The sequence below is a fragment of the Anomaloglossus baeobatrachus genome, chromosome 4 (assembly GCF_048569485.1).
Source record: "Anomaloglossus baeobatrachus isolate aAnoBae1 chromosome 4, aAnoBae1.hap1, whole genome shotgun sequence".
Classification (NCBI taxonomy): domain Eukaryota; kingdom Metazoa; phylum Chordata; class Amphibia; order Anura; family Aromobatidae; genus Anomaloglossus; species Anomaloglossus baeobatrachus.
Genome location: NC_134356.1, coordinates 442,746,419 through 442,774,327, shown reverse-complemented (window position 1 = coordinate 442,774,327; position 27,909 = coordinate 442,746,419). Strand labels below are relative to the sequence as shown.

The 27,909-nt window shown below is 45.1% G+C and overlaps 1 protein-coding gene across 3 annotated transcripts in view; it reads left to right on the top strand.

Moving 5' to 3' along the window:
* The window catches only part of PKM (pyruvate kinase M1/2), a 40,723-nt gene extending 13,432 nt beyond the window's left edge, over window positions 1-27,291 (top strand). For 2 of the 3 annotated variants that reach the window (XM_075345535.1, XM_075345537.1), the window contains exons 3-11: window positions 91-182; window positions 1,209-1,340; window positions 6,005-6,191; window positions 14,139-14,409; window positions 14,795-14,945; window positions 15,035-15,187; window positions 21,168-21,334; window positions 23,896-24,077; window positions 26,775-27,291. In XM_075345535.1, the coding sequence (XP_075201650.1) occupies window positions 91-182; window positions 1,209-1,340; window positions 6,005-6,191; window positions 14,139-14,409; window positions 14,795-14,945; window positions 15,035-15,187; window positions 21,168-21,334; window positions 23,896-24,077; window positions 26,775-26,881 (1,442 nt within the window). In that variant the 3' untranslated portion in view covers window positions 26,882-27,291. Of the gene's footprint in view, window positions 1-90; window positions 183-1,208; window positions 1,341-6,004; window positions 6,192-14,138; window positions 14,410-14,794; window positions 14,946-15,034; window positions 15,188-20,734; window positions 20,902-21,167; window positions 21,335-23,895; window positions 24,078-26,774 lie in introns of all 3 variants that reach the window. The other variant, XM_075345536.1, reaches the window with a different exon arrangement.
* The last annotated feature ends 618 nt before the right edge of the window (window positions 27,292-27,909 follow it).

Sequence of the window (27,909 nt, the reverse complement as noted above, 5' to 3'; positions counted from 1 at the left end):
ACAAAGGTTTTACATTTACAATGCAAATAGAATTAAGCACAAAAACTTGTTCTGTGCTTCTTAAATTTTTTTTTTTTTTCATTCCTCTAGGCCCAGCATCTCGCTCAGTGGATATGCTTAAAGAAATGATAAAATCTGGAATGAACGTCGCTCGTCTGAACTTTTCCCATGGGACACATGAGGTTAGGCTTGTGTAGATCACCAGTACAGCAGAAGGTCACTGTCGAAATTCAATCTGGTCTTTGCAGCTGTTCGCTATAAAAATAGAATATTTGGAGAGGGTATAAAATCTGTACTTAAAGGGGTACTCCAAAAAATGTATTAAAAGTAAATAATTTAAATAAAGTACATTTAAATACTTTTTGAAATTTTACTAATTACCTTTTATTAAGCAAGAAATGTAGTTGTTAGTTAGTGCACCATCAAGACTTGAAATATGTCAGCTCTCAGCGCTTTCGCAGCCATCCCACATCTTGGGATGGGCTACATAAAGCCGTCTGCTGGTGACAGACATCGGGTAAAAGCAGCGTCATGTTAGCTATCGTGAACATGTACTCATCTGCCTCACAGGACAAGTGGAGGAGCAGAGTGCAGAATATAACCTGTCCAGCTGACTGAGGTTGAACAGTTCTCATCAGTGTGGCAGATGTATTGGAGAGCAGGAGGATGGCATAGAGCTACTGGAATAAACCATACATACTGTCTTCCGCCTGACTTGTGAGCAGAGGAATGCGCATTCACGATAGCTGACAGGACACTGCCCTCACCCGATGTCTGTCTCCAGCAGACGTCTTTTACGTAGCCCATCCTAAGACATGAGATGGTTGGGAAACTGCTGGGAGCTGATATATTTTAAATCCAGATTACCTACGTTTTTGAGTAATAAAGGTAGTTATTAAAACATGTAATATTTAAATGTACCTTATTTTAGTTATTACATTTCTCGGAGTACCTTTTTTTTTTTTTTTTTTTTTTATTATTAAATAAATGCCACACACCCGTTATGTGCAAACAGTTTTGTGTTGAATACTTGGCATAAGTAAGGGTTGGGTGTCTAGATATGCCATGTGCACAGAGGCAGCTGGCGTCTTTATCTAATTCTGTTCTTGTGTCCACAATAGCTTACTGTTAACTGCAGTAGTATAATATTCACATGTTTACTTATGAAATAAATGTTAAATTTTAGTTTTTTATTTTTTTCTACATAGTACCACGCAGACACCATCGTAAATGTTCGTGCGGCCACAGAGAGCTTTGCTTCTAACCCCATTCTATATAGGCCAGTGGCTGTTGCATTAGATACCAAGGGACCAGAAATTCGCACTGGGCTCATCAAAGGAGTAAGTATTCTCATTTCCACCCTTTTACTCAACTTGGTTTGTGTTCAGTTCCGAAATCCCTGCAAAGATTCACTCAAAATAATTATTTGGTATATGATAAATCTGAAGTCCCCATCCTGTGGCTTTGGGAGCCATGTGGCTGTCTGACAGCTTTATTCAATATCAGATCTAGAAAACCGCTATGAAGCCCACGTCTCCAAAAGGTAATTTTTGAGACTAACCCTACAGAGAGCAGATCTAGATGCTGATATACTGGGCATGGGGGTAATTGGATCACACTGTCAGTCGGTTGCTTAAAGCGTAACTGTCGTTTTAATTTCTACCCAGAAGAATTGGTGCTGTTTTGAATACAAAAGGTGATCACATCAAATATTGATTCCAAATTTTTGGTCATTCAATCTGCAATTTAATTGATAAAAATATTAACTTTTTTTTTTTTTTACAGCATTCTTACTTTGCAGCATTTTTCCACTTTTGCCTAAAATGTTGCACAATAGTGTATGGTTTTTGTTGTGTTTTTCCCTTCCTACACCTAAATGAGCACACTTGCATTTGACTATTTTTTTTTTTGTTTTCACTGCCATAGTGGTATTACTAATGCGTGTTCACTGCCCGTAGTAAAATACTTACCAGCCGCCATTATATTCTGTTCTTGGCGCCACTCTGGTCATCTTCTGCTAGTTGTGGCTTGCCGGATTACTCCAGCGATTGCAGGACGAAACGCAGGTCACTTCTCTATTGTAAATCTTCTGAAAGCCAGAACGAGGCTCTTAGACTTGCATTGAGAGTTGACTGTGGCCTCTGACTTCTGGCTACGGTCATAGATGGCAGAACAAGACTGGAGCAGAGCTGGGAATAGTGGAAGAGTTTAATATTTTAAAGAGTAGGAGGAAATTGCAGCACATCCATCTGGTAAAATGTAATCCTTATTAAATGTCCATTAAAACAGGATCCAAAGAGGGAAAATATTAAAACCTAGCACATGAAAGCTCCCTTAATCAATCATGGGATATATCCTATTTTACCGGATTGCTGTGCCACAATTTCCTCCTGCTTTTCGTTGTTCGTTGGCTGTGATCTGTCAGCTTGATCCAGGAAACTACCGTATCTTTCGGACTATAAGACGCACCCTTTTAGGTTTTTTTTTTTTTTTTTGTTTTTTGTTTTTTGTTTTTTTTAAGCAAAAAATGTGGTCGTGACACACTTATGGGGCTAGGATCTGCTGTTGACACTGTAATGGGGGTAATGTCCCCAAATTATCTACTAAGGTACCCAATCCTGGTAATGATCCTCCTGCCTCGTATATTCTCCCCATCCTTGTATATATGCCCCCCCATCCTGGTAAATACCCCATCCTGATATGTGCTCCCATCCTGGTATATGCCCTCATCCTGGTATATGGCCCGCATCCTGTGGCACACATAAAAAAAAAAAAGACATTTATACTCACCTTTCCTCACTCCACGCAGCATCGCTCGTCTTCCTGTCTGTGCTAGCAGTAGCTGTGGAGCTGTGCGCACCGCTCTCCACACACATCAGCGGGCAGGCAGACAGGAGGACATCGCAATGCTCCAGGGATCAGTGGCCGGTGAGTATACTTATTCACTGCCCCCTGCGTATCATTATCAGCCACACATGTTCACTCCAGGTTGTAGGAGCCAGGAATGATCACGTGGGCTGGCTGTTTAGTATGCGCGCCCCCCCTTCCCTGCCCATCATCCCGCCCACCTCTGAGCGCCAGCTTCAGGCCTGAGAGATGATGGGCGTCGGGATGCAGTGCATATGAAATGAAGCTAATGAGCGGGCCTACATGGTCACGGTAGGCGCTGCTACAGCTTGCTCCTGCTCCACCACCACCGCACCCCCTTCCCTGCATCCATCGGACTATAAGACGCACTCGCCACTTTCCCCCATAATTTTGGGGGGAAAAAAGTGCGTCTTATAATCCGAAAAAGATGGTACTCCGTGCAGCTATTCTGTAAATGCGGGGGCTCCTACTTACTCCCCTGTTTCTGCAAAAAATATTTTCAAGGGGCAGGGAACATGCATTAGTGATGCCATTCTGATGGTGACCTAAAACAAAACACACAAGTGGTGCTTTAAACTTTGTATCACTAGTCCATTCCACTGCAGTACTTGCTTGTTACAACAACCTATTGGCACTCTGCCTTTGCGTGGATGCTGCGGTCAATATAGACTGTTGAATCTAAGGGGGTTACTGCTGGGATTGGCATTCTCTCCAGTCCCAGTAGTTGCAGGTGGTTGTCAGCTGTATATCACAGCAGTGAAGCGGCTCCGCTCCCAGAGCTCTAACATGCACTCCCTCCTGACTGTTGGCATGCATGTACACCACCTGGCAGGAAGTGGATAACACTACTGATAAGTGAAGAACATTGATTCTTTTTACAGTGGTATCTGTTCAGGGACTGATATATTAAACAGTAAGGGAACAGTTCATCTTTAAGGTGTTGTGTTGGAAGCAGGAAAAGTGGGCAGTGTAAAGATTGCAATGACTAGTATCTAACCCAGGGGTCTCAAACACGTGGGCCGCATGCGGCCCCTCAGGGTAGTTCGTGCGGCCCCCAGGCCCGTGCCCCTGGTCACTATCGCGGCAGGTGCAGGGGCCGCAGCCACTGTCTGCACTTTGTCAGATGAATGTGTTGTGTGTTGCCGGTGCTGCGCTCTCGCTCCGGCAATACAATCATCTCACATAAATCACTGACCGTGACACTGCACCTGCCGCGATAGTGACCGGGGGCACGGGCCTGGGGGCCACACGAAGCAGAGATGAGGCAGCGGAGGGAGCGCGGGACAGATGAGAAGAATGGTGTGTGTGTGTGTGTGTGTGTGTGTGTGTGTGTGTCGGACGTTAACCCCTTAGCGACCTATGATGTACTGGGTACGTCATGGCTCCCTGGTACTTAAGGACCCATGACATACCCAGTATTTCATGGCGAAATCGCAGCCCCAGTGGCTGCGATCGCTGCAAATACCTTAGATTCGGGGAGGAGGGGACCTCAGGAGGGGTGGTGTCTCCTCTCTGGACCTACGGAGGCTGTGATTGGCTGAGCGGCGTTCGTCAGCCAATCACAGCCACTAATGTTTCAGCCATTGAAAATCGCTGAAACATTGAAATCCAGCCATGATCAGGGCAGCTGTAGCCCTGATCATTGGCTGGAGCTGGGTGACCTGTGTTTCACCCGCCCTAGCTCTGATTGGAGAGACCGGCCTTGTGACCGATCTCTCCAATCACTTTGGATCTGGAGCTGCAGACCACTACCCTCAGCTTCACTCTGGCGTCTGTGGAAGGTGAGGAGAGCTGCTGCTGACCCATTACTACAGGATGGGGACAAAGTGCACACATTACTATGAGATGGGGATAAGGCTGGGGACATTACTAGAGGATGGGGACATTACAAGGATGGGCACATTACTATATGATAGGGACTAGGATGGGCACATTACTATAGGATAGGGACTAGGATGGGCACATTACTATAGGATAGGGACTAGGATGGGCACATTACTATAGGATTGGGACAAGGTAGGCACAGTACTATAGGATGGGGGCATTACTACAGGATGGGGACAAGGTGGGCACATTACTGTAGGCTAGGGACATTACTACAAGGGGACAAGGATGGGAAACATTACTATAGAATAGGGATAATGCTGGGGACATTACTATAGGGTGGGGACAAGGTTGGCACATTACTATAGAATGGGGACAGTACTATAGGATGGGGACATTGCTACAAGGGGACAAGGATGGGGAACATTACTATAAGATGGGGGACAAGGATGGACACATTACTATAGATTGGGGACATTACTATAGGATGGGGACAAGGATGAACACATTACTATAACATGGGGACAAGGATGGGGAACATTACTTTAGGATGGGGACAAGGATGAGCACATTACTGTGGGATGGGGACTAGGATGGGGCACCAATACTACAAGGGGACAAGGATGGGCACATTACAACAATATGGGGAACATTACTAAAAGAAATTTAGACCAACATCTATGTACTGCTAATTGTAAGACCATTTGTTACAAGAAAGGGATAATATGTAAAAAAAAAAAAATAAATAAACAAGTGATAACAGAAAGTGGACGAGGAAAACGGGTTGTGCATGCCAATAAAAGAAGCATAAAATCTCCATTGAATTCTGAGTCCTTGGCGCGGATTTACAACCAGTTTTCCTCGTCCACTTTCTGTTATCAGCCAAATTTGGGACTGCTGCCGGACTTGGATTCTTACATGCGTGCATAGTGGTTGTGACTGGCACAACCATTATAGGTGAGTGTAACACTTTCTTTCACCCTCCCATCACCTGGGTAAGACCCTATTGCGCTTTCTCTTCCACAGCCCTTTTATATAATAAACAAGTGAAAATGTTCAAAATCAGTGATCCCAAGGTGTGTAAAAAATAAAATATATATGTGGTACCAATAAAAATGTCACTTTGTCCTGCAAAGAATGCGGCCCCCCAAATTATTTTTTTTTCCCTCTGTGCGGCCCATATACCCAGTTGAGTTTGAGACCCCTGATCTAACCTATTTGGTACAACTCAGGACAACTACTTAAATGGCAACAGTTTATGGGTTGAAATCGGATGGAAAGTAATTGTCTAACTGGATTTCTCTTTTTGCAGAGTGGCACTGCAGAGGTTGAATTGAAGAAGGGGGCAACCCTTAAAGTGACCCTTGATGATGCCTTCCAGGAAAAATGTGATGAAAATGTTTTATGGGTTGATTACAAGAATCTTACCAAAGTAGTGGAACCTGGAAGCAAGATTTATGTGGACGATGGACTGATATCCCTGCAAGTTAAAGAGCTTGGTCAGTAGATTTTTGTCCTTGAAATCAGTTGTGCAATATAGAAATGCTACCCTTAGCTTTGTTTTAAGATGCTTATGTCATGTAAAAATAATCAGTACCAAGAAAAATAACTCGAACTTTTTATACCCTTAAAGGGAACCTTCACTTGGAAAAAATGCGATTAACCTGCAGATAAGTGTGTATTCTGCAGGTTAATAGCATTTGGAACCTGCCCGGTGCCTGTGCATTGAACACTGCTGCTGGGAAGAAATGAACATTAATCCTTCCGACAACATTCGGGTTTCAGTTACAGGGACTATGCTGATTTGGGTTTAGTCACACTCTGTGTATAAAACGTGGCAGCTGTAAATGCACCACCCGCACTGACTGACAGCCGCTCAGCATTGGAGGAGGCTGTCAGTCAGTATGGGGGAGGGTGGTTACAACCGCTGCTCTTGATACAGAGCGCTGACTGAACCGGCACCGCCCCTTGACTGAAACCTGAACACTGCCTGGAGGATTAACGTTCATCTCCTCCTGGCAGCGGGGGTTCAAAGTGCAGGCACCGGGCGGGTTTCACACACCAAGAACAGCGTGATAAAAATGAATTACCGCTCATCCATAAAACCGTAAAAAATACGAACTAATATAATGTGATTGATTGCGTAAATTTGCACCCCCTAAATTAATACTTGAAATATCTTCTTAAATTTATGACCATATTCCTTTTAATCATGACACATCTAGGATTGGCAATCTTTGCCCACTCATCCTTGCATTAGCATACTCCAAATCTAATAGATTGCAGGGCAATTGCTGCAGCTCCATTAATGTTGCTGTAGGCCTCTTTGCAATCTCTCAGACCAATTTTTCTTTGTTGCTCCATTGGGAGACCCAGACAATTGGGTGTATAGCTTCTGCCTCCGGAGGCCACACAAAGTATTACACGTTAAAAAGTGTAACCCCTCCCCTCTGCCTATACACCCTCCCGTGGACCACGGGCTCCTCAGTTTTATGCTTTGTGTGGAAGGAGGCACACATCCACTCATGCATTCTCATACTTAGTTATGTCGGATGGAAGAAAAGAGGACCCCCACGGGGCCCCCGGCATGTTCCCTTCTCACCCCACTATGTCGGCGGTGTTGTTAAGGTTGAGGTACCCATTGCGGGTACGGAGGCTGGAGCCACATGCCGTCTCCTTCACCATCCCTTATGCGGCTCTGGGAGAAGTGGGATCCAGAGCGGTCATCCATTTGCTGGGACCGTGCTCCATCCGCAGCCCCTGATGGAACCTGCCGGACCGGAGCCTCTTCAACCTCAGGGACTGGGCCCTGCAACTTAAAGGTTCTCTGTGTCCCCATAGGGGACTGTGCAGGGAGCGCACCTTCTTCCCGGAAGCCGCGGTAGTTGTTGAAATTGAGGAGGCCGGTGGACTTCCGCGCCGACCGTGCCTGCTTGTCGGGCGCGGCCTCAAATTTAGTCCCCGGCTTCACCGCGGCCTAGTCGCGAAAATCCCGCCCCCGGGCCTGCCTGTCAGGGGTAAGGGCGGGATTACCGACATGACGTCGGATGTGAGGGCTGGAGCATCCTGCATGTCTTCCTCCCCCCTCACTGACCACTGTGGGGACCCCAGATTCCCGCTCTTTGCTGGCGCCGCCCTCGGCCTCACTCCTCCCCTGAGAGCTCCGGCGGCCATTTTCTGGCATTCTGCCGGTGGATGCTTCTCAGTGAAGCAGCTCTGCAGCTCCGGGGGATCCACGACAGGGAATCTGGAGGACACACTCCGCTCGTTAGCGGTCGGTAAGCCACACCGGTCACCCGGTGCTGGTCCCCCTAGGGTGCCGGAATAGATATATATAGATATATATATAGATATATATAATATATATTATATATATATATTATGTGTATGTGTGTGTGGTCAGGCTGTATACCCTTTTCCCATATACCCTCAGTGGTCACTCTCCTAGGAGACAACAGCATGTCGTCCACAAGGAGCAAAGCTACTAAGGCACAAGTTTTTTTTCGCGGCCTGTACCTCTTGTGGGGCTATGTTACCTGCGGGTTCCACCTACCCTCACTGTGAGCAATGCTCGACTCCTGCCTCGCTTGCTCAGCCGGAGCCTCGGGCACTGGTGGGCCCCTCGGCTCATGTAGACCCCCCCCCCCCCCGCTCCCCCTGAGCAGGCTGCAGGGACAGAGTCTCCGGTGTTGGCCTCTTTTTGCTGAGAAACTCTCTCAGTCACTTTCCCAATCCATTGCACTGTCTATGGACAAATGGTCTTCTAAACTCCTTGAGGCATTGCAGTCCAGACCGGACCTTCCACAGGCCCCGGCCCCTATTAGCTTGTCTCCTCCAGGCCCCTCTCGGTCCGCGCCGCAGCGCGCTCCCAGGTTGGCCCCTAGGTCTCAGGCGGAGGACTCCTGCCCGGACCGCAGTCCCAGACCGGCTAAGCGGTCTCGCTGGGACTCTTCCCCGACTTCCTCACGCTGCTCGGGATCCCAGCTTGAGGACTCTCAGGAAGACGAGGCGGACTTGGGAGCTCAGAGCTCTGACCCTGACTTCGCCCTTAACCTTGATACACCTGAGGGGGACGCCTTAGTAAATGATCTTATCTCGTCCATCAACCAGGTGTTGGATCTCTCACCTCCGCCTCCTCCTGTAGAGGAGTCGGCGTCTCAGCAGGAGAAACACCAGTTTCGGTTCCCCAAACGTACGCGCAATACGTTTTTTGATCACTCTAACTTCAGGGATGCTGTCCAGAAGCCCGGAGCGGTCCCGGACAAGCGCTTTGCTAAACGTCACACTGACACGCGTTACCCCTTTCCATCTGAAGTCGTTAAGGGTTGGGCTCACTCTCCCAAGGTGGATCCTCCAGTCTCCAGATTGGCTGCTAGGTCCGTTGTGTCTGTTGCAGATGGCTCATCCCTGAAGGATGCCACTGACAGAGCTCTTGGTGAAGTCCATCTATGAGGCCACGGGCGCGTCTTTCGCCCCAGCCTTTGCAGCCGTGTGGGCTCTCCAAGCAATCTCGGCTTGTCTGACTGAGATTAATGCTGTCACATGGAATTCTGCTCCGCATGTTTCGTCTTTGACCTCTCAGGCATCAGCCTTTTCGTCCTACGCCATGAACGCCGTCCTAGACTCCACTAGCCGTACGGCTGTAGCATCTGCTAACTCCGTGGCAGTCCGCAGGGCCATGTGGCTGCGCGAATGGAAAGCAGACTCGGCTTCCAAAAGGTTCTTAACTGGTTTGCCTTTTTCTGGCGACCGTTTGTTTGGCGAACGATTGGATGAGATTATTAAGGAATCCAAGGGAAAGGACTCCTCCTTACCCCAGTCCAAACCTAAGAGACCTCAGCACAGAAAAATCCAATCGAGGTTTCGGTCCTTTCGTCCCTCCGCCAAGCCCCAATCCTCTTCGTCCAACAGGCCGGAGAAAGGCCAGAGGAACTCCTATGCGTGGCGGTCCAAGTCACGCCCCCAAAAGGCCGCAGGAGGCACTGCCTCCAAGACTGCCTCTTCATGACTCTCGGCCTCCCCTAGCCGCATCCTCGGTCGGTGGCAGGCTCTCCCGCTTTGGCGACGCCTGGTGGCCACATGTTCAAGACCGATGGGTGAGAGACATTCTGTCTCATGGTTACAGGATAGAGTTCAGCTCTCGTCCTGCGGCTCGTTTCTTCAGAACCTCTCCGCCCCCCGCTCAGGCCGACGCACTTTTTCAGGCAGTGGACGCTCTAAAGATAGGAGTTGTGATCCCCGGTCCCCTTCAGAAACGTGGTCGCGGATTTTACTCCAACTTGTTTGTGGTGCCAAAAAAGGACGGGTCATTCCGTCCCGTTCTGGACCTCAAGCTACTCAACAGACATGTGAGAACCAGACGGTTTCGGATGGAATCTCTCCGCTCGGTCATCGCCTCGATGTCACAAGGAGACTTCCTAGCTTCGATCGATATCAAGGATGCTTATCTCCATGTACCGATCGCACCCGAACATCAACGTTTCCTGCGTTTCGCCATCGGGGACGAACACCTTCAGTTCGTGGCATTGCCTTTCGACCTGGCGACAGCCCCACGGGTTTTCACCAAAGTCATGGCATCCGTCGTGGCGGTCCTGCACTCTCAGGGCCACTCGGTGATCCCCTACTTGGACAATCTCCTAGTCAGGGCCCCTTCTCGGGTGGCGTGTCAACAAAGCCTTACCGTCGCTCTGGCGACTCTCCAGCAGTTCGGGTGGATCATCAACTTCCCGAAATCCAAGTTGACACCGACCCAATCACTGACTTACCTCAGGATGGAGTTTCATACCCAGCAAGCGTTAGTCAAGCTACCGAGCGACAAACAGCTTTCTCTGCAGGCAGGGGTGCAATCACTTCTTCGGAGTCAGTCACACCCCTTAAGGCGCCTCATGCACTTCCTGGGGAAGATGGTGGCAGCTATAGAGGCAGTGCCGTTCGCGCAATTCCATCTACGGCCCCTCCAATGGGACATTCTCCGCAAATGCACATCTGTCGCGGGGAAAATCCTTCCTACCCCCAACCTGGGCTGTGGTCACCACGGACGCGAGCCTGTCAGGTTGGGGAGCGTTTTTTCTCCACCACAGGGCTCAAGGAACCTGGACTCCGATAGAATCGTCCCTTCAGATCAATATCCTGGAGATAAGGGCAGTATATCTAGCCCTATTGGCTTTCCATCGGTGGCTGGAGGGCAGGCAGATCCGTATCCAGTCGGACAACGCCACTGCCGTCGCCTACATCAACCACCAAGGCGGCACTCGCAGTCGTCAAGCCTTCCAGGAAGTCCGACGGATTCTGCAGTGGGTGGAAGCCACAGGCTCCACCATCTCCACAGTTCACATCCCGGGCGTAGAAACCTGGGAAGCAGATTTTCTCAGTCGTCAGGGCATGGACGCGGGGGAATGGTCTCTGCGCCCAGACGTGTCTCGAGAGATCTGTCGCTGCTGGGGAACGCCGGACGTCAATCTCATGGCGTCACGGCACAACAAGGTCCCGGCCTTCATGGCACGGTCTCAGGATCACAGAGCTCTGGCGGCGGTGCGTTAGTCCAGGATTGGTCGCAGTTTCGACTGCCTTATGTGTTTCCCCCTCTGGCGATGCTGCCCAAAGTACTACGCAAGATCAGGTCCGACTGCCGTCGCGCCATTCTCGTCGCTCCAGACTGGCCGAGGCGGTCGTGGTATCCGGATCTGTGGCATCTCACGGTGGGTCAACCGTGGGCACTTCCAGACCGCCCAGACTTGCTGTCACAAGGCCCGTTTTTCCATCTGAATTCTGTGGCCCTCAACCTGACTGTGTGGCCATTGAGTCCTGGCTCCTAGCGTCTTCAGGGTTATCTCAGGATGTCATTGCCACCATGAGACAAGCCAGGAAGCCAACGTCCGCCAAGATCTATTACAGGTCTTGGCAAATCTTCCGATCATGGTGCGCTGTTAACGGTTTTCCTCCATGGCCGTTTGCCTTACCCACTTTTCTTTCATTCCTTCAATCTGGAATGGACAAGGGTTTGTCCCTCGGCTCTCTCAAGGGCCAAGTATCGGCGCTCTCCGTGCTTTTTTTCAAAAGCGTCTAGCCAGGCTTCCGCAGGTCCGCACGTTCCTGCAGGGGGGTTGCCACATGGTCCCACCTTACAAACGTCCGCTGGAACCCTGGGATCTTAACAGGGTTCTGTCGGCTCTTCAAAAACCACTTTTCGAGCCGCTGAGGGATGTCTCTCTCTCACGTCTTTCGCAGAAGGTGGCCTTCCTAGTGGCAGTCACATCACTTCGGAGAGTGTCTGAGCTTGCAGCGCTGTCATGCAAAGCCCCCTTCCTGTTTTTTCACCAGGATAAGGTGGTTCTGCGTCCTGTCCCGGAATTTCTCCCTAAGGTGGTATCCCCTTTTCATCTCAATCAGGATATCTCCTTGCCTTCCTTTTGCCCTAATCCAATTCACCAGTGTGAAAAGGATTTGCACTCTTTGGATCTAGTGAGAGCACTCCGGTTCTACGTGTCTCGCACGGCGCCCCTGCGCCGTTCAGATGCGCTCTTTGTCCTTGTCGCTGGCCAGCGTAAGGGCTCTCAGGCCTCCAAGTCAACCTTGGCTCGGTGGATCAAGGAACCGATTCTCGAGGCCTACCGTTCTTCCGGGCTTCCGCTCCCTTCAGGGCTGAAAGCCCATTCTACCAGAGCCGTGGGTGCGTCCTGGGCATTGCGGCACCGGGCTACGGCTCAGCAGGTGTGTCAGGCAGCTACGTGGTCTAGTCTGCACACTTTCACGAAACACTATCAAGTGCATACCTATGCTTCGGCAGACGCCAGTCTAGGTAGGCGAGTCCTTCAGGCGGCGGTTGCCCACCTGTAAGAGGGGGCCGTTTTCGGCTCTTTTTATCGAGGTATTCTTTTACCCACCCAGGGACTGCTCTTGGACGTCCCAATTGTCTGGGTCTCCCAATGGAGCGACAAAGAAAAAGGGAATTTTGTTTACTTACCGTAAATTCCTTTTCTTCTAGCTCCTATTGGGAGACCCAGCACCCGCCCCTGTGCCCTTCGGGCTAGTTGTTCTTTTGTGTACACATGTTGTTCATGTTGAATTGTTCTTTTGGTTCATGGTCTTCAGTTCTCCGAACATCCTTCGGATTGAATTTACCCTAGACCAATTTATAAGTTTTCTCCTTCCTGCTTTTGCACCAAAACTGAGGAGCCCGTGGTCCACGGGAGGGTGTATAGGCAGAGGGGAGGGGTTACACTTTTTAAAGTGTAATACTTTGTGTGGCCTCCGGAGGCAGAAGCTATACACCCAATTGTCTGGATCTCCCAATAGGAGCTAGAAGAAAAGGAATTTACGGTAAGTAAACAAAATTCCCTTTATTTTCTTTTCAGCATTTTTGATGGGCATTATAGGTAATGTCACTGTTGTGCCAAATTTAAGCCACTTCTTGATGACTTATACATACATAGTGCAGCAACACACTGCGATTAATGAATACATGAACTGCAATGTTGGTTTAAATATTAAAAACATAAGGTACCTGGTGTTGATTTTTGATCAAAGAGCACAAAAGCCATCCAACCACTTTAATGTGTACCTTTTTAGTGTTTAAGGTTCAGCCATATTGTCCTACCTCTCCATGTGCCAAAATAGGCTCCCCTGAATGGGGAGTGAAAAGTGAACCAGGCATAGCTGGCAATTAACACCTTGTGTAGGAAAGATGGGTTAATAAGGCTATGTGCCCACGGGAGCTTGCACCTGCGGATATATCAGCAGGTATGTCCGCAGGTTTCCCGCACTGCTTGCCGGAATCCGCAGCTATTTTTAGCTGCGGAAATTCCTGCGGATTACTTGCGGAAGTCCCGGCCTCTATCTCCATAGCCGCAACATATGCCGCAGTCGCACATTCTGCAGCATGGACACAGACACTCCCCATGTCCCATAGGATAACATGAGGAGTGTCTGTACTTGATAAAACCTGCGGATTTATCTAGCAAATCCAGATAAATCCGCAGGTTTTCCGCGGGTACAGAGTCCCGTGGGCACAGCCTAAGAGTGCAATTTTTTTTTTCTTTGTAGTACATATTGGAGAATGTAGCCCCATTATCAAGATGTCTTAAGATGGGAGTACCTCCTGGGATTTTATTCTCCCCATTAAATAACCATTCATGATTGTGGGAGTTGGGAGGGATGGGGGGTGGAAGAGCCGCTATCTAGTATGACCAGCTTTACCAGTGAAGTCCCTCTTAACATTTACGTAGGTGTTATTCTTGTGTGTCAAACTCCGTTCTCTTAAATATCCTGTATTTAGTAGAGTCTCGAGCTGTGCCAACCTGTAGCTGTGTATATGTTTTAAGAAGGAAAAATCATAAAACATATCTGATCTTCTGCATTTTCACATACCTGTGAAAAGGATGGGGAGCAATAGTGTGTATGCTTGCTCAGTCTTGCCAAGATTTATAAAGATTGATCTCCTTTTTTAGGTCCTGACTTTTGTCTGACTGAGGTAGAGAACGGAGGATCTCTGGGGAGCAAAAAAGGAGTCAACCTACCTGGAGCTGCTGTAGACTTGCCAGCTGTGTCCACCAAAGACATCCAGGACCTTCAGTTTGGAGTTCAACAGGGCGTAGACATGGTCTTTGCATCATTTATCCGCAAGGCATCTGATGTGCATGCTGTTCGAGAAGTTTTGGGGGAGAAAGGAAAAAACATCAAAATTATAAGCAAGATAGAGAACCATGAAGGAGTACGAAGGTAGGTTTCACTGGTGGATGGAGCACAGCATAATCTGGGATGCTCACTGATCTAGAGAATGAAGGAGCAGAATAACACTGCTGTATCACTATATACTTTATATAGTGGTACCACCGTTTTAGCTGCATGGTCGGGCCCCATCCTGCAGGTAAATGGTAAGTATGGGGAGCACTATACCAATGCTATGACCCCATTTATTCTCTGGCTCATTGGGGGTCCCAGAGGTTGGACCTCATCAATAATGGTGATGGAATATTCTAACAATATGTCAGTATTTTAAGTTAAGGAAACAGCATTTATTAAAACTCAAGTCAATGTTCTAAGGTTAAAAACGTGTAACTTTTTTTTTTTTTTTTTTTTTTTTTTTTTTGTTTTCCTCTTCTAGATTTGATGAAATATTAGAAGCTAGTGATGGCATCATGGTGGCACGTGGGGACCTTGGTATTGAGATCCCAGCAGAAAAAGTGTTCCTTGCACAAAAGATGATGATTGGTCGCTGCAATCGTGCTGGCAAACCCGTAATCTGTGCCACACAGGTAATCCCGTTATTTACAGTCATGTTACTGAAGGTCACATTCTTGGTATTAAACCGCCTCTGACAATTTGGCAATGTCATGCTTTGCAGATGCTGGAGAGCATGATCAAAAAACCTCGCCCAACTCGTGCTGAAGGCAGCGACGTTGCCAATGCAGTATTGGATGGGGCAGACTGTATCATGCTTTCTGGGGAAACCGCTAAGGGAGACTATCCACTGGAGGCCGTGCGCATGCAGCACGCTGTGAGTATTCTTGTGGATTAAATGCAAAAATTGAATGATACACTATGCTTAGCTAAACTAGTGTAGTTACAAAGCGCATATACACACTTATACACAGGAAATATTTTACAATAGTTTTTTTTTTTAACACTTCAAATGTATGTTATTTATGTATAACTAGAAGAAACTTTATGTATTTATATTCATACAGTACTGCTTTTTGTATGTTTTTAGATTCAGTATGTATGTGTGTATTGACTTGTACCAAAAACAAAAAAGTGTGCAGTGATTGCTGTATTATATTTTAGATGTGGTTGGTTTGGCATGCGCTGCTCTACTTTGCTTGCTTAATACCTTTGCGCAGTTAGTATTTAGGTAGCTAATTGCGCGCGCTGGCAGGTTCCACCGCCTTTATTTTACTTTCATCCCCTCTTGACTTTCTCACATTTCTCCTCTGACTTAACTTTATGCCGATGCACCAGATGCTTCAAAGCTTCTCAGCACTGACATGTATTGGCTGGGACAAGAAAGGATATCCCCTCCACCTTCTCCCCCCCCCCCCCCCCCCCACCCCTCCCCCTTGCACTATTGCTGCTCAGTAAGACTGTCCTGGATGTGCCTGGTACAGAGGTGGCTCTTTGGGCGCATTTTTATAGCCACTGTGGGAGTGTGCTGACAGAGGCCACCAGCCAGATTACCCATGCATCACTGTATTCACAAAGGTTTGCACTCTCCCGCTTTTATCACTTATTGGTATACACACAAACTTTCTTTTCTTCCATAAAGATCTTGTAGTATTTGGTTTTATTAATTTGTGATACTTGGACTGGAAAGGGCATCAATGTTAATCTCATCTACTCCACTTTTATATATTTATATCCATGCAATTCCTTAGCTGGACTATAGCGCTATGTTGAATATCTAAATCACAAAAGAAACATTGAATACAGAAATTTCCTACATTTTCAAAAAGAGGCAATATCATTCTGCAAAACATAAATTTAATTTATGGCCTGCATGTACTGAATATTTTACCAGTTAGATTTTCTTTATGCCACAATGCAGCAAATAAAATTATTATATCATGTGTCCCCTACACAATTTTAAAGGCAACCTGTCAGGTCCCCTATATCCTCCAACCCAGCAGCATTTATACCTATATGCCTGAATTCCCTCCCTAACCAGCCCTGTACATGCTATTCACTAATGTGAAGGTTTAAAAACACAACTTAAACCTCGCTGTCCCTATACTAAATTAGGTCAGTGACTAACTTCCCCCAGACTAGTAGGCCCTCTTTCCATGCTATTACGCCCCTGTGGGCATAACATGATTTCCACGAGGTGGCGTCACTGGCAGCTAATGAAAATCTAGTGCATGGCTCATCTTGGCCATTTTAGTGCGCCTCAGAAGCAGAGTGGACATTTCCAGTCTTCATTAGGTGTCCTGCACATGACCGGAAGTTCAGAAGACTGCTCACGTACACGTCTTCTGAACGTCCAGTCATGCACAGTGCGCCTAATGAAGCCGAGAAGCGTACACCCAGCTTCTGGGGCGCACTGATGCTGGCCAAATGAGCCGCCCGCATGAGCGAGATTTCCATTAGCTCGTGGTGACTCCACCTCGTGGAAATCATGTCATGCCCACAGGGGCGTAATAACAGAGGGTCAACTAGTCTGGGGAGACAATGCCTCTTCAACTGGTCAAAGGTTAGTATTATTTAGTATAGGGAAAGCGAGGTTTAGAAGTTGTTGTGTTTTTTTGTTTTTATTTTTGTTAAACCTTTTACATTAGCGAATAGCGTTATATAGGGCTGGTTAGGGAGGGAATTAGGGCATGCAGGTATGAATGTTGCTGGCTTGGAGGGCATAGGGGACCTGACAGGTTCCCTTTATAAATTCCCCATATAACATAATTTGATGAACTGCGCATTTACATTGTGATGTGTGGACAGTAACGTGTTCCAAACTGGGAAATGCTCAAATTGCACTAGAAGAGCTGTATTGCAGATTGCTTGCAGTTTTCAGTTGCAGCTTGTCAGTTGATGGCATTTGTAGATGCACCTTCAAATGTGAAATGTTTTTGCATTCTTATTTTTTTCACTGACCCCCATCAATTGCACAGCATGCACATGCAGATTTGGATGAAATGCATCGCACATGCACAGTATTTGTGCTTTGACCAGGTACGGTTGTGTGCACAATCATCCTCCATGCCTCTCCTGTTATATTTTTTTTCGCTATGATGGAGAAATGTGCTGCATGGTGTACCTAATCTGTGTATGTCTCACACTAGCCTACTACAACTTCCTACCGATTTCATATGTGCATGTACTTCCAGCAGATGTTGGACCCCCACTCTTCTGTTGATGATCAAAAAAGATAGAGAATCAATATTGAAGTCTAGGGACAAAAAAATAAAGGGGTTGTCCCATGGACAAAGTCCATTTTAATAAATAGATCTTGGAATAATAAGTTCCACAACTTTTTGTGTTTTTTTTTTTTTTTTTTTTTATTTTTTTTCCTTTTATACTGTGTCTGACCGTGCAGGAACATGGTTTATTTCTGCAATCTCCTGGCCAATGGAGCATGCAAAAGAGAGTATACAGACAGGACAGCATTAAATCACAGCTAATTTATTTCTGTGAGGAAAAGAATTTCTTTGCCTGTTTTTGAACAGCGATTTGAGGAAATTCCTCACGGGCCATGGCTTCCTGTCTACTCCTTCCTACAGTTAAAGGTAAATCTTTCCATGAACAAAGTACATTTCAATCAGATCATGTAACAAAATGAAGTTCCACAATTAGATGTAGAACATATTTCTGTGAGGTAAAACATTGCCTTGCCGGTTTTCCAACAGGCAGGGAAATGTTTTGCCTCACAAAGTTTCTTGTAATGCCATGATACCTGTATATTCTTTTGCTTCCTCCCCTCCCAGGAGCTGTGATATGATCAGACCATGTCCCCGTACGACTGTACACGGCACGACGACACGGCAATTACACAGTACATAGCAGAGACACATGTACAAGATTATCTCAGCACAGGAACCTTTTTTTTTTTTTTAAACACATCCAATTGTGGAACTTTTTTATTTTTAATATTTATTGATTTAAAATGGACTTTTAGTGGGAGAACCCTTTTTAAGGTAATTAAGATTTTATTACATTCATAGGATCCCAAATTTTCATGAACCATTATCCTAAAATAACCAGTGGATGTGTATTGTTTTTCGTCACACCAATGTTTTCAGCCATTTTGCAATATATATCATAGTTGCTGTTTTGGCAGTCTAAATGACTTTTAAAGGAAACCTGTCACCAGATTTGGCAACTATAAGCTTCGGTCACCACCACCAGCCCTTCCATACAGCATTCCAGACTACTGTATATAAGAGCCCAGGCTGTGCTGTATAACGTAAAAATCACTTTTCTAACATGCACCTAGGGATCAGTCCAGTACGATGGGTGTTGCTGCTCTCTGGTCCGGCACCTCCTCTATCATGCCCGGCGCCTCCTCTCTGCTGCAATCACCGTCCTCCTTCTGAGTCCCATGTTCATGACATGTTCTACGTCATGCACACTAGCTGGCATTGCGGTTCTGCGCTGGCACACTTTGATCTGCCCTGCTGAGGGCAGATCAAAGTACTGTAATGCACAGGTATGAGAAAAGGTTGAAGACCGCCCACACATACGCACTACAATACTTTGATCTGCCCTGAGCAGGGCAGATAAAGTGTGCCAGCGCAGAACCGCAATGCCAGCTAGTGTGCATGACGTAGAACGGGTCATGCACACTGGCCTCAGAAGAAGTAGGGCGGAAATTGCAGCAGAGAGGAGGTGCTGGATTGGAGAGCAACGACATCAATCAGACCAAACAGACCACCTAGGTGAGTATTATAAAAGTGTTTTTTACATTATACAGCACGGCCTGGGCTCTTATATACAGCATTCCAGAATGCTGTATATAAGATCTCAGTGGTGGTGGCCACAGCTTAGTCTCCAAATCTGGTGATCGGTTCTCTTTAAAATTCTTTATGAAAGAGGCAGCCAGAATTGTATCCTTTTTTGGTTGTGTGAAAGCAAGTAAGGGATATTATGCTGTCCCTTTTTGTTTAAAAAAACAAAAACAAAACTTTTGTGTTTATTGGCACAGAATGTTGGCCCTATTTAGTTAAAAATAATCTAAAAATAACCCCCCCCCCCCCCCCCCCCCCAGCCCTCCCGATTCTGTAAATATAAGGAATACCTTATAGTTAATCTGGGGCCTCCTGCACAGAAGTATGTACACTTTGTAAAATCTGGTGCTCAATACAGGACTACTATTATCTATTAAGGTTAATTTCATAGCCAACAAAACAGCATTTCTAGGGGCAGATGATGTCAAGTATACACAATCATAGGGCGGTATATACAGTCTGTTTGGTATGTTGCTTCTAGAATTTTTGGAGTTATATTAACGGTGAAGTGCAATATGTTTTTCATCAGAAGGTCCACATTTATACACTCCTTAACGTTGAAATTGCAAGATTAAGTAGCAAAAGGGGTAGTATTGTGGAAATCACAGGATCTAAACACGTTGTTGATATGCAAATGATGGGAAAAAAAATGGAAAACTTTTTTGAAAACGTCTTGATGTCCGTATTGAGTATGAGCGCTATGCACAGGAATGTGAGATGGGACATTTATACCACGCAGGCTGCTCACAATAGCAACATACAGACTAACCTTCTCGTGGAAAAAAATTGCTATGTGAAGAAATGGCCATTTCAAAACCAAATCCATGGAACGCTGAGCTGCTAGTATAATTTAAATGAAGAGGAGTGGTCTGGCTACTGTGCATTATGCTTCCCCATGCCATAAACTTGTGAGTATGAATCATGTGATGTTCCCTTGTAAAGACTTCTTCACGAGGAAAGTGAAAGAGCTGTTTTTCAACACACGAGACTGAATGTGAGCGACCTGCATGACCTAAAAACGCTACGATGGCCTGTAGTCTCCGATCTGGGATGTCAGGGGTCAGGAATAGCAAAAGAAGCTGCCAGCAGCAGATCTTGATGATTTTGTGCACAAGTGCATTCATTGTAGCAGAACAGTTCTCAGGCAACTATTAACAACCTCATTGATACATGCTCATCTTGGTGTGCTATTTCTTTTTCGGTGCTCATACATGATACTGAGCAAAAAAACGATGAAAAAATGGCAACATTTTCCAGTCATTCATGTCTATGTATCTTGTGATGTCCATAGTACCACTACTTTTTTATTTTTTTTCCTTCTTTGTGTTGCAATTTCAATGTTGAGGAGTGTATATCTGAGGTGTGATATCCCACATTTGTATTGGGTTTATAGGTGTGATGATTGATCTTTACCATTGTTCTGTCCCTCTTCTGATTCATACTTTCTTAGTTTTCTTTCTTTAACCCTAGTCTTTCTGTCTCTTCCACTCTAACCTTGTGACTTTTGACTCAGAGAATCACTCTGCTTTTATTTTCTTTCTTTTGGTTTGTATCCCTTCTCTCCTCTCCTCCTCCTTTTTCCTCTTCCTTTTCTCCTTCCCTCCGGCTCACAGATTGCTCTGGAGGCCGAGGCTGCTACTTTCCACCGCCAGCTGTTTGAGGAACTTTCCCGTCTCACCATTAGCTCAAGGCACCCTGCGGAAGCCATGGCTGTAGGCGCAGTGGGGGCATCTTTTAAGTGTTTAGCAAGAGCGCTCATAGTTCTAACAGAGTCTGGCAGGTAGGGCTCATCTGTAGCAAAATCCTTTTTGCTGGTAACGCTGCGAACACTTGCGCTATTCCAATCCACAGAAGAGGCAGGTCAATAGTATGGATGTGGTCTGAATGGGGTCAGGTGACGTAGGTTCTGTTGTTGTAAGAAATCAAGTCTGATTGATGTGAATGTCTCCCCTCCTGTTCCCCCTTCCTTCTTGCTCATTCATTGACGACACCTTCCCCCATTGCATGAATTTGGCAATGGCGGCTCCCCCGTCCAATTGCTGTTAGATCGCTCGTGAAGCGGAGGCAGCCATTTACCACAGACAGCTGTTTGAAGAGCTGAGACGCGTGTCACCGTTGACCCAGGATCCAACAGAAGCAACTGCTGTTGGAGCAGTGGAGGCATCCTTCAAATGCAGTAGTGGAGCAATCATCGTCCTTACCAAATCTGGCAGGTAGGAGTGGGGAGGGGACTACTAAGGGTCAAGGTCCTACAGGTAAAGTTGCTAAAAAAATGAACAATTGTTGTAGTGACAATGTATTAGTACTTTTAAAAATTATTTGCTACATTAGAACTGTTTTTGTTTCCACCTTGTACAGCAGATTTGTTATTTTTTGTCCATATGGGAACGGCTTGTGTATTGCTAGAAGCAAAAAATATGTATATATGTTATGAGAAAAAAAAATATAAATAATAAATATGGTAAAAGCCACACATGCTGATATAGGCCACGTCCATATGGGAACAGCTTGTGTATCGCTAAAAGAAAAATAATATATATATATATATATATATATATATATATATATATATATATATATATATATATATATATATATATATATATATATATATATATATATATATATATATATATATATATATATATATATATTATTGGATAAGCATTAGATTAGCAAAGTGCATGACCCCATTAAATGGATAAGGAGATATATTGCCTTTTTTCTATTTAGCAGTACAGACAGCTGAAGTTGCTACTCCTATTTCAGGTGACATTTTCCCATGTGGCTCCTTCGCTCTGTGACCTTTCTTTGGTTATTAATAGCAGTTGACTTTCTACAGTGGGGTCATAGAAATGGTCATTTCCTTGTATCCAGGCATTGCACATTATCCATATGAGCTTCACAGAAATGTAAAAACAAAAACTAACCCATTTTATTGCTGCTTTATACAATATGCAAAGATTCTCTCCTAGCTGTATGCCGTTCAGATCTACCTAGAGGAAAAAAAAAATGTTTTAACCCTTTCAGCCCCCGGGCATTTTGTTTTTCCGTGTTTTTTTTATTTTATTTTATTTTACTAGTCCCCCTAGGGGGCTATAGCGATCAGCAATCTGATCGCTCTGCCATATCTCCAGATCACATCTACAGAGTTGAGATCTGCAGATACACTGCTTTTACTTTCAATGCCGGTTGTATTCCGGCATTGAGAGTAAATGACTCCTGTTAGCTACAGGCATCATCACATGACCCTGTGCTGCTATGGCAACCACCGGAAGTCACGTGATCATGTCACGTGACTTACAATGGGGGCGGGGTAAGTCAGAATAATGGTGGCGCGCATATACATCTCGCTGCCAGATTAAATGGGAACTTTAAAAAAAACTTTGCATAACTTAATATAACAAGTGAATGTAAGAATGTTTGTAATATATCTTGGCAGATAAATCTGCACTATACTCCATTTAACAAGCACGGCTTCTGCCACCTGGGCTTGTCAGCCACTTAAAAAAAAAAAAAAGAGCAGGATCTAGGTACAAAATTAAAGGGGTACTCTAAGGAAATAAAAAATACAGAAACTTTAGTCTCATATACATAATACTATTTTCAATTGTCACGTGCTATTTAGAATTAATCATTCTGATTGAGCTGCAGATCCTGAGTGTTGCCCTTACCTTCTGGTACGCTGAAGCATAGATCATGGGGCTTTTTCTGCCAGTTCCCTGACCTACGTCAAGGAGCGTAGAGGGAAGCTGTGAAGAATCGGGAGTCGGGCAGAGCATAAATGAGGCGTGATGTTAAGAACGGAGACACCCAACATTGGGATTGGTCAGGGGGGCCATGCCATCTTATCTGTGAATGGAGGGAGGGAAGGGGGTAGTATCAGGGACTGGTTTGCTTTAGGATCCAGAAACATGCCACACTCATTGATCTGGAAGGTAGCATTCCAGAGGGGGGGCACTCGGGATCTGCACTTCTGCTACAGTGAATAGTTCTAAATGGTACATAAAGTGACAAGTGAAAACTGTACTATGGCTATGAGCCCTTATAACTTTTAAAGTGGTTGATGTAAATACAATTTTATCTTCCTTTTGAAAACCTCTGTAGTAGTATTATGTAATGGAAGGATCTGCAACCTGTAGCATTTCAGCTGCTGTGAAACTAGAACTCCTCACATGAACCTGAAAGCTGGTGGAATACTGGAAGTTATAGTTTTACGATAGCTGGAGTGCTGCAGGTTTGTGTACATTAAAGGGAATCTGTCAGCAGGTTATTGCTATGTAATCTGAGAACAGCATGCTGTAGGGATTAAAAAACAAATCATCAGGCTCCATGCTGTTCTTTACTTAAACTAAAGGCTTTATCACTTGGTGATTATCATTACTATGACTAGCTGACTTGTGCCATGTTATCTGACATACCCCCCTCCTGTACATTCACAGTGATGGGGTCAATCTCTATAGAGAGCCTAGTGTGGTGGGAGCAGCTGCCTGGGCTCGGCTACAAGACTAAACCTAAAAATGCACATTGTGTCAGAACGACTGCAACCAGTAATCTAAGTGATACATTATTGGATTCAAGGTCTCTTTGCCTATATCAGCTGCTGTCAGGTGAGGTAGCAAAAACCTGCTGACAGATTCATTTTAAGTCTGCTTCAAATTTCTATAAAATCTACATCATATACACTGCAAATGTGTGTTGTAAATGGTTGAATAATGGTTAAGTGCAAAATGTGTATCCTTCCCTGGAATCACTGTACGTTGTCTGTTTGCAGGTCTGCACACCTGGTATCTCGGTATCGCCCACGCGCTCCAATTATAGCCGTGACCCGTAATGGACAAACTGCTCGGCAAGCACATCTCTACCGTGGTATCTTCCCTGTACTGTATAAAGAGCCAGTAGACCAGGCCTGGGCACAAGATGTTGATCGTAGAGTCAACTTTGCTATGGAAATAGGTAACACTGCAGAAAGGACCAGACCCTGTGATGCATGTGTATAAATGTCGTGTTGCATGACTGCAGGCATTTTCATGATTGCTGCCTTTTTCAAATGTCCACTGATCATTCTGGTCTCCAAAGGCCAAAAAAAATAATTTCAATGGGGTCCTGGGTAAGATGCCATGGAGGCTCCATTTATAAAGCCAAAAATTGCTTTCCGATCTGGGCTGTTACATAAAGTTGTGCTTTTGAACGCAGAAAATAAGTTTAGATACTGACCAGCCATAACATTAAAACTAGTGCAGTGTGTCGTGACTGGCAATTTTTAACAGATTGAAAATATACTGCTATACTGGAGAGCTCTAGCACATCACAATATGGTACTCGTAAGTCAATGTTACTTCAGGGATATAAATCTGTCTCATATGCTTTTGTAAATCATTTTCACTTGCTTGAAAGAATCAATAGCAAAATGATGTGAACAGATAAGTGCGCCTTCCTTATCCTTCGGGAGGCTTCTTTCCTTCATTTTGCTAATGACAATCTCTACGGCTCAGTTGTTCCTGCAACCCATTGAAGTTGTGCAGGTAGTCCAGCGCCTACAACAAGGTTCTAGCACATTCTCAAGAACATGGACCATATACTAGGACATGAGCCATTACACAAGAAAAACTATACAGAGCCACAGATCGGCATCAGTCTATCAGCAGGACTGGGATCTGCTTCTTGTATGAAAGGAGCTGCAGCACTGCCCCAGCCCTGCAGTATCGTGTCCAGCAGGCTACTAGTGTGACTTGTGTAGTCAGATTCTGCCATTTTAGAGTGGCATGAAGGCTCCACATCCTGTACTGGGACTTAACAGCTCAGCACCATGCAGCTCTGTTGAGAAATGGCAAATACGTACTAGAATTTTCAGGTCTGCCATTGTCAACCTGTTTCCCTCAGATAAAAGTAGGTGCACACAATGCATGTGACGTCACGATGGCTGATGTTCCAAGCATTAAAACGTTCACCACAATAAGTTTGGCAGTGGCTCATGGGGGTTTGTGCAGCCCCAGACCATCAATGTGATAGCAAACAGTACCCTGGCCGATGTTTGACTCAGACAATTTTTTTATCCCGGTACCTTTTGTCAATCTTTACTGGTTTAATGGGTCTTGGTTTCTTCCTTGTGCAAGACAGTACCTGGTGTCTCATGGCCAGAGAGTGTAGGCAGTTCCTGATTGATTGTCATCGAGTGGCCCAAAGATTCCCAGGCTTGAATCTAAGGATCTCTGAGACATTTGATATCCATGCATCCAATGCTACCAAGTAGCACCACAGATTGTCCATAAGCTCTGTGGTCCAGTGTGCCCTGACCAAGGTTTGGGAAGAGATCACCCAAGACACAATGTACTGTATCAACAGGAGCATGCATAGAGATTATCAGGAAAGTATACAGGTATGTGGGGGGGCAGCACACACTACTGAGTCATGTTATGGCATGATGGAATTAACTCAGATTTGAACCAGCAGTAATTTATTTATTTTATTTTTACTTGATAGTTGGAATTATACTCACATTTGGTTCAGCAGTTTGGCTTCCCTTGACCAATGAGAAGTAACTGTTGTTTTCGGTGAATTACAAAATCTATATCTGGGGAGATTTCCAATCTGAATCTGTAATTCATTGAGATCGGATGTGATTTAAGCATTCCTTTTTAATTTTAAGCAGTGTATTGGGCAATAAGTGAACAGATCATTATAGAATTTCTGATGGCTTGACCGGGTGAGGGAACCTCAATATCAACTGGAATTGTAGGATGTTCCTGGTATTCAGTAGTTACTAACTAGCAAAAGTTCTCCAAGGAAAGCCGTGATGAACCTGCTATAGTGTCAAGAGAATTGATCACATTGGGCAGTAAATGCTAGCATGCCTGGACCGATATCGCACAAGAGCGAATTGCTGAAAAGCGTATTATTGGCTATGATAAACATGTCAGCACATAAGAGTGCATCATGGCTTGTTGAATGGCTGTAAGCATTCAGCTTTCTCTCACCATTCCCTGTCAATCACCAAAAGCAACTGAAATAGATTGGACTATGGCACAATACAAGAATGTGACTGATGAGGTTTTTTCACACACTGGTCAGCCACATTCATGTGTGTTGATTGCCAAGGGAGCAGATGGCACCAGGATTCACTGTGATAAGAAGGCAATGTGATGCTTTGGGGAACCTTGTCTGCTAGTATTAAGTGGAGTATATAAATATGAATTTCCATATTGTTTCCAACAAGTACACATTCATTGCAGCTGTATTCTTTTACTGGGATAATGCAGAGTTCAAGGTGTTGCATTGCTTTCTAAATTATCCAGTTCTGAAGGCGATTTAGCATCTTTGGGATTTGCAGGAAAATGAAATCCAATTTGCAGCAATGTTTTGCTACCAGATTCCATCAGACCCATTGAGAGATTTTGAGGAGTCTGTTTTAGCATTATGATGGGACCCGCACAATATTGGGTTTAATGTTGTGGCTTATCTGTGTAGATAACACAATTTGTGGGAATGTGCACAGTGCTAAAAGATTTATTGGGCATTTGTAGCTGACTTGGTGTATTAATTTGTATGATATGAACTGTGGGCAGTATATAGATTACAATGCTGCTGTTCTTTTGCTTCTTCTGTTAAATTTATTTAGAAGTACTCTAATCTTTATGTATTTTTTCTATATAGGCAAAGCCCGAGGTTTCTTCAAGACTGGTGACTGTGTCATCGTGCTGACTGGCTGGCAGCCAGGCTCTGGCTTCACCAACACCATGAGAGTGGTCCCAGTTCCTTAAACACTGCCATATTCCAACAGCTTTTGCTCACCCCCTCCTTTTTCTTCACTTAGAACGGTTTTGCCCATTACAGAAGTACACACTGGCAGCTGCAATTAGCCCATTTCTATATATGGGACAGAGTCATTACAGCGTGTGTACATAGCACTGTTCTGCTGCTCGTTACACTCCCTCTAGTAATAGTCAATTATTAGAAGTGCTGCACTCCATGGGAAACCTTAGTGCTATTTGTGCTCACACCCCTCTCCTAATGTCCCATACCATAGTGTGCTGTAAGAGTGTTTGTGTGTCACCCCCTGGGCCGCTGTGTAGCTTATGGTGTGGTAATGGAGATGTCAAAGTCCCATCTTGTCAACAACTTGCCAGCAGTGTGCTGAGTTTAGTGTTAAATAAAACCAAGCTCATAAGTGCCTCTTGTCGTTTGTTCATGATTTGGTATGTATACCGAACAAATATATAAGCAGTACCTTTTTGTTTTTGCTTCCATTTTTCATGAGCTGAACTATAAGATCTAAGACTTTCTATGTGCACAAAAGGCCTTTTTCTCTCAGATATCGTTCATACATTTTTCTAAATTGGTTACTGAGCTCTTCTTCTTTGCTGAGATCCATCTATCTCACAGATGGATTATCAACTGCACAACGCAATTGAAAAACAAGGATCTTAGTGCTGTGTGTGATTTTAGTTTTCCATAAACTGCACTGACTGACAACACAGTCGTGTGAACAGTGCCTGAGGCCTCCTTTCACATCTATTCAAAACACATAGGTGACATACCGGTGTCTGTTTTTTCCATCAGTGTGCCATCTATTTTTCCAGAATTAATAGAGAGATTATAATGCTTCTCATAACACTCTGCAATGTTAAACACATACAGTACCTCAACGCCATCCGCGTGCTGTTTTTCAGACCCATACACTTTTCTTAGCCCTTGTCATCTCTGCTGTAGGAATAATAAACCAGATTGGTCTCCATGTGGTTCCATTGGAAAACACTGATGTGAAGATCACTTATGTTATACGGGTACT